This window comes from Echinococcus granulosus (genome assembly GCF_000524195.1).
Source record: "Echinococcus granulosus chromosome Unknown EG_S00030, whole genome shotgun sequence".
Classification (NCBI taxonomy): domain Eukaryota; kingdom Metazoa; phylum Platyhelminthes; class Cestoda; order Cyclophyllidea; family Taeniidae; genus Echinococcus; species Echinococcus granulosus.
Window position 1 is genome coordinate 71,690 of NW_020170410.1, and position 10,190 is coordinate 81,879.

The following is a 10,190-nucleotide window of genomic DNA, read 5'->3' on the forward strand; positions in this document are numbered from 1 at the left end:
CCACGCAGTTCCCCATTCATACCCTTCTGCGTCAGCTATCGCATCAAGAATAACACTCTAGACTCAATTGTGCCAGTTATCGAATTTGTGTACAACTAAGATGACACTTTGCGGCAACGTCATTGATCCCTCTTGGCATTTCTACCAGATCTGGACTTCTCTCTTCTTTGGAAACTGCACTGATGGCGGGAGGGTGAAAGGGCAAGTTCCACTTATCTCCTATATGCACCACTAGTAGTAAGGACACTGACCTCAAGCAGAGTTGTTCAATTAAAAGCGCTGTTTAGCATATTTTTATGAGAACACAACTTTGCGTCTATTCTTCCATGCCACTTTGATCCCACTTCATTGCTGACCGGTCATATCTATCCGAGTTCTATCCAGTTAGTGGGGGGGATGAAGGATGTATCGCGTGTTTGCTTCATTGACACCATCATACAGATACAGGTACAGGTAAACGGCATTGTAATAAACCCCTTAAATAATATCTTACGGTTAATGTAGCTTCAGTTGCTGATGGCATTCCTGTAGAAGACGGGACTGAGATGGTTGGTGAAGGTAAACTTCCTTTTCAACCCTTATGTTAGGGGTCGTCACAGATTCTTTTACCCGCAGCATATGACGTTTTTCCATCACGTTACTTCACAGCTATATAAAATCGTCCAATTTTTCAAACCTTGAGCAAATTATCCTCAAATGTGTGGAAATGACTCAAAAATATGACCACTTATTTACTTTGTAGCAATAATTGTTTGAGTAATTCGCTCATTTTTTAGAAAATATGGGTTATCAAATTTTACGACACTTTGCTTTACTTCCAAATAAAGCATAAAATCTCAGAAGTTTCATGTTTTCGCTCCAAAAAACTGTTTGCTGGCAAATGACATAACAAGTAACAAGAAGTAATTTAACCCCTTTTTAATGCTTTTGGATGACTTCCGTGGGTCTTTACTTCCATAATCATATTGGGGCAAATTCATTATTTGATGGATGATTATTTTATCGTCTGACGACTGGAAAATGACTGCAAAATCACGGTGAATACACCGGTTGTCAGCAGGAGCAACAGCTAACCAAATGTAATGCTTTGTTAATCACTTATCACTCGCACTGCAAATCACTGATTTTTCCGTTCATGTTAAGGCTTAGCATTCAACAATAGAACTCAAGATAGCAGCGTTTGAATCTTCAGACTCATGCCTCACAGCTTCTAGCCTTTGTTTTCCATTCTCTATCTAAAAAAGAATTTTGTCTACAATACCTAAAAACACATCAACAAGTAATGCATAGCCGCCACTACCTCCACAACACAGCCCACAATACGGGTACGTCTCTAATAAAGTTTCAGTCAATTGCATCTACTTCTCATCCTGTGGTCGACCACAGTTTTATCACCGCATTTCCCTTTTCTCATTCTCTTACCATTCTATCTACTTACCTGCATTAGCACTATCCAAATACAGTGCCTTGAATCGCTTTGCTTCCACATTTCAAGTTTTACCTACCATTCGAGGCATTTAGCTCTATTCCCCAAGGTAACGTATCAGGTGTGTGAAGGAGATCCACTCTAGTTCCGCAAAACAATTCGTTTTGTAATCTGTTTACTATAAAGCCATAAAAGTAAGTGTGTGTAAAAGCTATACACTCAAAATAAAGTTCGTGTCCCTGAGTAGGCAAGGCACGATCGTAAACATGAAGCATGAATCACTGGAAAACTAAATTATTAACCTGTTAATTAGTACCTGGTCCGTAATTGCATATCGTGCACTCAAATGCAGGGACATATTTTAGTGAGATCTCTTCCTCATCCTCACGTGCCTCACATATTAAGAGAAACGCCCACCACAGGTTGCGCGAATGGAATTTTTAATAGCGTAACTCACCAATCAGCTGCACGAATAAATAAGAGAAATTTGTACGTCAGAGTCAATAGCAAGATGTTCTTTTATCCAAGAATACCATAATTTCTGCGTCGCAATGAGCCTAGATAAGTGATGATTTTTAGTTGCATTTGTTGTAACCCGGACACTGAACACAGGTAAGGGGATACTTGGAGAAATTTGAAAATGAATGGAAAACTTGTCTTCACTACATAAATGGCAACGTATACTTGCTTAACATGTGTGTCAAACAGACAGAACTATCTGCATATCCTACATCAATCCCACTTTCCGGAAGGTCATGGCAATAAAGTTATTTTTTAACTAGAAATGTTTAATTCATTGCTGTAAAAATGGTAGGAATTACAATTTTTATTTGTTTTTCAGTTAGTTGTAACATTGGCTTACCACTCAATTCAAGCCGCGCCAACTCATCCCAACTCACTGCTATGACTACGTTTAAACTCCTTCAGTGTTTACTCAATTCACAGATGTTTACCAACAAAAAGTGTGGAGGAATTGGCGAATGCAAACACTCATATCCAGTGCATGATGCAAATAATGTCGTCGTTGGAAGAAATCGTGCGATAACTGAATGTCATTCTGTTCCTGTGTGTGAACAACTGAGTGAGTATGTGGTACAGTGATGATGCCATCTTTGCCATGATCCAATTGTCTGTGAAATAAATCAGACTTGTGAGTAATTGGAACAGAGTGTAATATCAGTGCTTACTAGAAGTTTGTCCAAAAGAGTCATCCACATAGCTCATACACTAACCGATCTAGTTGTTGGGGGACAGTAACTTCACTTCTTCCTTAGTACTTCTTCGTAGTTCAAAATCTTGCAGCTGCTAGTACAGGGAGAAAGTTCCTCTCATTTTAAAATTGAATTGCGTGGAAACATACTAATTGATTCGAAGCAGAATCTGGGTGGAACTCATCAATGTGTGAGTCTGAATGGACAAGGTAAGCAAAATAATCAAACATTTAGATAAATAACGCTTGTGATGAAAAAATCCTTCTTTTTTGAGTCATGCTTTCAAATATTATGTCTTTACTTAAGTATTTCCCACCACTGCTAAAGCGTAACTAAAGGGACGGTGTCTGAAATTAGGCACATCCCTGCCTCTATTTCCAAATGTTCAGCACTTGTTTAATATGCTAAGCCTTAAGACTCGCTTGTCTTTCCATAATGGTTTTTGGATTCATGAAAAGATGTTACTTAGGTAATATTTGTTTTTTGGCCTGAGTGGCAGTAATGAATCAAGGTGGCGATTCAAGAGGGAATCATGGTTGTCAATCTTATTGAGACGGGCTCGATGAGAAAATTATTACAGCCTTGTAGCATATTATAGTGAAACCTAAATATGCACAAGCATTTGTGCATCTTCAAGTTCTCACATCTCCAGAGAGCTAGAACCAATTGAGGAATAAAGGTGATTGATACCGAGTTTTATTTGTTGGGGCTGCTGTGAGTGTCGACACATCCTTCTCCACTTGCTCATGCAATACATTCAACAGTAGTCTTTTTCTACAAATCATTTTTACAGTACCCTTTGAATATTGTTGATATTATCTTCATCCATGCAGTTAATCGGTGAATTAAGCTCGGTATTGCATACAATAGGTATATGGCAACATTAGTATAACCACATGGCGTCAGCGACCCCATTCAGCACCCTGATGATTGACACAAGCGTTAATTGACAAAGTGCACTTCATGTTTTTTTGCATTGAATACTGACATGGTTTGCAGTAAATAAGGGTCAAAGATTAACTGCACTTGCATTGCTTCTTCTCTTTCACCTCAATTCTTCCAAGTACATCTACATTGTCCCATGCGCTACTAGATCAGTGGCACTCAAGAAGTCACCAGCTACGGCTTTCCATTTTAAAGTGGACACACAATCCTCTTTCTTATCTACACCCATGTCTACTGGGCTGGTTGGCTATAATGAGGCAAAAACTGCTAAAAGCAGGCATTAAGTCGAAACGACCCAAGCCGCGGCAAGCATCAATGCACATAAGAACTCAAAATTTTTTGCCTTTATTTAGCCGTTCTTAGTATCGGAGATAGTAAACAAAGATACGGACAAACATCACAAGTTAGGCACTCCACAAGTTGAGGTGTTGTGTGACAAACTATAGCACCTTTCCCACATCTCTACCTCAGGCAACGCACTTTCCACCATCTGCGAGAAGTACCTCCCAACCTCCCCAACTCTTGAGACGGCATATACCGAAATGAACCTGCCACCTTTATTGGAAACAGTGAAGTATTTCCTGATTTACATTTTTATACTATTTAAAAGGAAAATCACAACGTAGTGTTAAAGTCCCGAGTTAGTGAACACTTTTATTGATTCAAATGGAGCAGAAAAAAAAGGAACTTAAGGTCGGAATATTAAAAGGAACAACTGTTGTGCTGCGATGGAACGTTGCAAAGGAAATAGCAAAATGGACTCACAAATGTGTCCATAATTAGGGTTTACTTCTCTTGAGCATACATCTTTCCCTGAAACAAAAGCACAATTTGAATCTGGAAAAGTTGACGATTTGATGGGCTTGCTGTTGTCAGTTTCGACACCCAAACACGCAGCAGTTCCCGTGGTAGAGTAATGATGGTCAGAATCTTTTACTCACTAAAGAAAAACGGCTCAATTTGTCGAGAAAGTGGCATCAGTTTACACTTCACTAGGAAGAGAAAGAACAGGAACCAAAAGGGGAATGTTCACTTTAAAGGCAATAAAGGCTACCTTAATATGTAATGTTTGTTCAAAATCAAAAAATAAGACCTGCTCATCTTTCGTAAATGTAACAAATTCTCTCCCTACCAATAACGTTATTTGCACGTGATCCGATTTCACCAGAGAGTAGGTAAGAAGTACAATTAAAATAACTGCGCATAGACATTCGTGCATTGCATATAATTTGCTACTCAGCTGTGAGTTTACCTAATTTTCTCAATGCAGATTAGACTGACCACTCATTCCTTATTTCTTTTAGACACAATGATCAAGTTTATTTACTCCTTAGTCTTGATTACATTTGTGGCCTCGGAAGCTCTGAATAGTGAGGAGCAAAAAGAACTTCTTGATTTCCACAACATTAAAAGGGGATCTGTAAAACCTTCCGCTGCCAATATGTTAGAAATGGTAAGTTTTTAATTTGTGCGATAAGTCAAGCTCCACATCTTCCACGAATTCCCCAACATGACCTGCTTTTGGCATCAGCAATACGAAAACCCCTTTAGAAAGCGTAACCTAGCTCTGCGATTCCTCTTTCGAAGATGATGCTAATATTGTAGTATATTGCTAAAGGTGTACAGCAAAGCGCTGGAAAATCTGGCAGTTGACTGGGTAGCGAGGTGCAAGTTTGAACACCCAAATTGGAAGGAACATCCGAAATACAGTGGTACCGGACAGAATCTTGCCTTGTCTGGAGGTTCAAGACGCAATTTGGTCGCACAGGCAACTGGGTGGTGGAACGAGGTTGCATATTACACATATGCAAACAACACATGTGCATCTGGTAAAGTCTGTGGACACTACACCCAGGTGAAGCAATGACTTTTCTCTAACATTCTAAATGAAGTTTTTAATTTTGCCTAATATTTTATGCATTTTCCCGCAGTTGCATTTTTTCTGCTCATATTTTAGAGATTGCTAGAATTCAGTTATTATGTGATCACTTGAGCTACATGTAATTTATGAAGCCGTATTTTACGTAATAGATAGCTCTGTCATATCCTCCATAAGAACGGCCTTTCCTCTGTGATAAATAGGTGGTCTGGGCAACGTCTGAAGAGCTTGGGTGCGCTGTTAAACGGTGTGATAATATAAAACCAGACTGGCCAAAGCCGATATTCCTAATGGCGTGCCAATATAAACCACCGTGAGTGTGATTATACAAAACTACTTTCCGTGAGAATTGTACGCTGATAATTAACACTGATGTTTTTGTCCCAGGGGTAACTTCGCACATACAAAACCTTATAAAGATGGTGCTAGTTGCAGTCAATGTCCACATGGAACTACGTGTGTAAACAAACTTTGTTCCAAGAGAGGTCCTCAAACAACGACTACAACGACTGCACCGAGTAAACCCAGTACAACGAAGTCGTCTAATACATCGGGTACAACATCCACCTCCTCTATCACTTGGGTGGGAGGAACGGCCTTGTTTGCTACAATTCTGGTTTATGCTTTCGCCTAAGCATGCCTCAACAACCAAAGACTTTATTACTTACCAATCTCATTTCGCACACGCTTGATATGGAACAACTTCGTCTCCCAACACGAAGTAGCTTGTATTTTAGTTCGCATTCTCCTATTGCTCTTCACCACTATTCGTCTGTTATTGTTCACAAATGCGTAAAATTTCATCAATGAAACAATTATCCCCATGTTTTGAGAAAGTGACATGGCAGCGCTTCTCCCTACTGACGCCGCAGGTCGACGAGTGTGTTCCACAATGTTACAATTAACACGCTTGTGTTTACCCAACAATTCAAATTGTGCATTCTTTGAATACAATGCTATTTGTATCGTGCCTGGTCATTTGCTATCCAAGCCAAGCACCATGGTAAAATTGGCGATCTCGAGATGAAATTGGGTCAAATTTGCCACGAGGTCGTGGGTATTTTAGACCAATCTGGCTAACAGCCAAGTACTCAAGCGGCTAATCTTATATGGACTTGATAAGTTATTTTCCTTTTAAGTAGTCTGTCGCAGGATATTTAAACGACTTATTGGGAATGGGCGTGCAATCGCTATTTTCCATAGTTTGTTTACTTACCCAGCAGTTTCACCACAACCTTGATGAGGACTTGCAATTCTCTTGGGAAGTAGATAGTATGGGCACCATCTTCCAATCTTGGTTGTGCAATTAAACGAAGTGAAGGATTGAGGACTCCCATGGCGTGTAACAATATGCAATGAGCATGATGCATTCTAAGCGTAAGTCAAGAAATGAGCAATGCTGACACACTTTTGGAGCCAACCACGTGGGTATTAGGCACTCGGGAATGATAGTTGTTTTAATAATTATCTACCAGCAACCACGTGCAAGGAATAAGCTTCGTAGAAAAAAAGAACATTTTCAGCTTGTGAGTTATCCATGTACAACAACTGTAATTACAAAATATCATACTCATTGTCGAAATTCTCTACTGTTATTTCAAACCGATACGGGAAAGCATCATCCACATTTCTACTGCAAAACAGGCGCGTATTTACTTTTAGTGAGAAATATGGACATAACGCAAACAGATTGGCATCCTCCCGCCCTTCGGCAGGTGGGAACAAGGATGCATCCATCTACTAAGGATCAGTCAATTGTCAAATAACATGCATCGTGTATGCGCCCGATCTCCACATTCGCAGAACGCACTTGGAAGCACTGATTCATCTGTATCACTCAACAAAGCCATTAGTATTGCCTTCCGTAATTGAGATTGGTCTTGCATTTAAGTCATTTGGAATGGGTAATCTGTAGAATGAAGAAATGAGGACAATCGACAATAGTGGAGTTGTTTGAGTACAGTTGTCAGTTGGAGAGATGGTCAGGATGGAAAGCAGACCCACATGAGACTACTGTTGCTCTAATTGTCCAAATCACCATCCACGTGCATCAAGTTGCAACATCGCACCGCCACTTTTGTAGATGTTCAGCCTTTGCTTTCTCCCAAGGCTGATGTCAATACTGCAACTAACACTATAGCAGCATCCTAACGTCGAGGCCCTCTGCCTGTTTGCAAATCCCTCTTTTAGTTTCACCAGTTCTGATATTCCAAGAACGATTAGCGATTTCACACGCTCACTATCACTTTATGTCACCGGTTCACAAAGCCAAATTAATTCTTTCTTTGTTTCTTACCGCTTTCCAGATCTATTTGACTAGGTAGCGGCTGCTCTTTTGTAATATCCCAGTTAAATTGAAGCACTGGATTACTACCTCCTAATTATAAGAAATTCCTATCCAAGTTTAAGTGCTAATTATACCAATTCGCCTTGAATTCGTCTACATCACACTGCTCAATTATCTCGCGTTGATGCATGTATAAATTAAATTCAGTGTAAAATATGTGCCCCCTCTTCTCAACTCGTCATTGTTGTCCAACCTTCAGTGAAGACATGTTGCCATTTATGTTCTCATTGGCCCCTCAGAATTCGCCTTTGCAAATATCAACTAAGGCATTCATTACTTGCCTGTAAGTGCCCCCTCAAACCATCCATGCATGAGTGATGAGGAAAATGAGCCGCATGTATCACCTGTTTCTCCTCATGATAGCAAGTGCGGTCCTGTCATGTGAAGTCACAGTTGCGTGTTATTCCACTCCAAGACAGCTTATTTATTTCCACGCTCTCTTTGGAATGTTACACTACTAGTACGAAAGGCACTTCTTTTTAATCTACTCGTTTCAGTGTTTGATTATTTCACTCCCATGTCTGCCAATTGTCGTATATTTTAGATATTCTTACGTCTGCATAAAATCTACTCACCACACACCAAGTCCTGCACGGCCACCGCATCCACCTCCAGTACGGTACGTGTACGACTCAAATGGAAATCTCAGGTAGAAGTCCCCGACCCCTCTTCCTCTCGTCTATTTCTTTTGTATAAAGCAGTCTCCCTTCCTCCTCAAACAAACCATTCATTACAGCATGACCACTTTAACATTTCTTATCTTCTATTATCCTTTCACAATTCTACATGTTTACATGCATTACTGAAATCTGAGTCGAATGCCTCAAATGTCTGTGGTTTTGCATTCTTTTTCACTAATCTTTCTACATATTTACCTGATTTTCCGCGGCATCATATCAAGCGTACAAAGGAGAGTCGCATAAGTTCCAAAAACGGTTGATACATTTAAATCAGTCAACAGATATTTAGGTTATCTTTTCAGCTTAAACGAGCAAAAATAACCGTGAGTGGGAAAATGGATATTTAATATAGTCAGTATATTGGAGGAGGCAAGGGCCGAAGCACGAACCACGAAACAAACTCACGCGCCACATTGTAGGAAATACCCACTATTACTTGCTTGAGTTGACTGATCCGCGTTGTTTCCACTATTCGACACAGAATACTTCTTGAAACCGTGGCAGGAATAGATAGATGTGATGTATATGCTGAGGCTAATTTAAGGACTGCTGGACTTTAGACCGTAACATTGTTTCACTGCAGCAGTAGGCTTCAAAATGTGCTGAATGCCTGCAGTATTCAGCTATTAATCATGTCGTGTGTGTAATTCAATAGCAGGACAAAAGAGAAGGCGATACATAGATTTGACATTGCAGAATGAATGTGAAAGATAAGAATCTCTACACAATAGTTCTCGTCATTAACACAAGGAACAATTATGTAGTGGATGGACTTGGTGGAGGGTTGACACCTAACAGCGTGCCTCTACTTCAAGTGTAAACAGTAACATTTAAACAATTTTGCATGATTAATCTTTTAACTCTCCTTATTCAAAAGACTGTTGAGCAGAATCCACTTGGACAAAGAGAATGGAGGATGTAGACGCATCTCGACTTCTCCTTTCACCCATCACTAATAACTACTCCTTGCAGGTTTGTAACACAAAGTGAGAGATTACTCACCGGTGGGAGAATATAAAACGTAGGAGAGTAAAGAACGTCAAGGAAACTTGCTGCAATCCCAAATTTATCGTCCTTTTCTAGAAACGCTAAACATTACTACAAAAATACAAAATACGTAATTGTCATCATTACATTTAACTGGGCAATCAAGCCCAAAAATCTTGTGCTTTTGAGATGGGCTGTGCCCTTCGCTGGTGTAGTGGAATATGGTGCAATTGGTGACCACCAAAAACCGTGATATAATAACTGGAAAGTGTGGTCGGAGTGTTAAAAATGGGGGAAAGCATTACCATATTGCGACTCCATCATAGGGCTAAATTCGTAGTCAAAGACCATACCAGAAATGTACAGGTTCTGGCTACAATAGCGCGTCCATGCAAAACTTAGTGTTTGTTGTTGTGTTTCTTAATAGCTCGTGTTTACTCAAAGGCGCAATGGTTAGAAAGACCTCTTTTTTAACCCTCTATGAAAAAAAATAGCACTCTACTTCATTTTTCAATCCTCAGCTCCAGTTGTGATTTGTGCATGCATTACGTAACTAACAACAGGAACATCAAAGTCCTTGCATCAGTATCGTGCCACAGTTAATGATCATGATCTATTCAAAGTCGCATGGAAAAATAGCCAATCCACTTCCCCCACTTGAAAGTTGTAGGTAAGTTTCGTTGTGATAGATGCCGACATAAAGCACACTAAAATT

The 10,190-nt window shown here is 39.8% G+C and overlaps 1 protein-coding gene across 1 annotated transcript; it reads left to right on the forward strand. All coding sequences in view use genetic code 11, as the record gives it.

Annotated features, from left to right (window-relative positions):
• Positions 1–4,891: 4,891 nt before the first annotated feature.
• On the forward strand, positions 4,892–6,095 carry EGR_04630 (Peptidase inhibitor; the record flags this gene model as incomplete). Its single annotated transcript, XM_024493879.1, has 4 exons — positions 4,892–5,035; positions 5,201–5,437; positions 5,665–5,774; positions 5,849–6,095. 4 exons carry the CDS (start codon positions 4,892–4,894, stop codon positions 6,093–6,095), a joined length of 738 nt encoding a protein of 245 aa, XP_024351632.1.
• Positions 6,096–10,190: the final 4,095 nt, after the last annotated feature.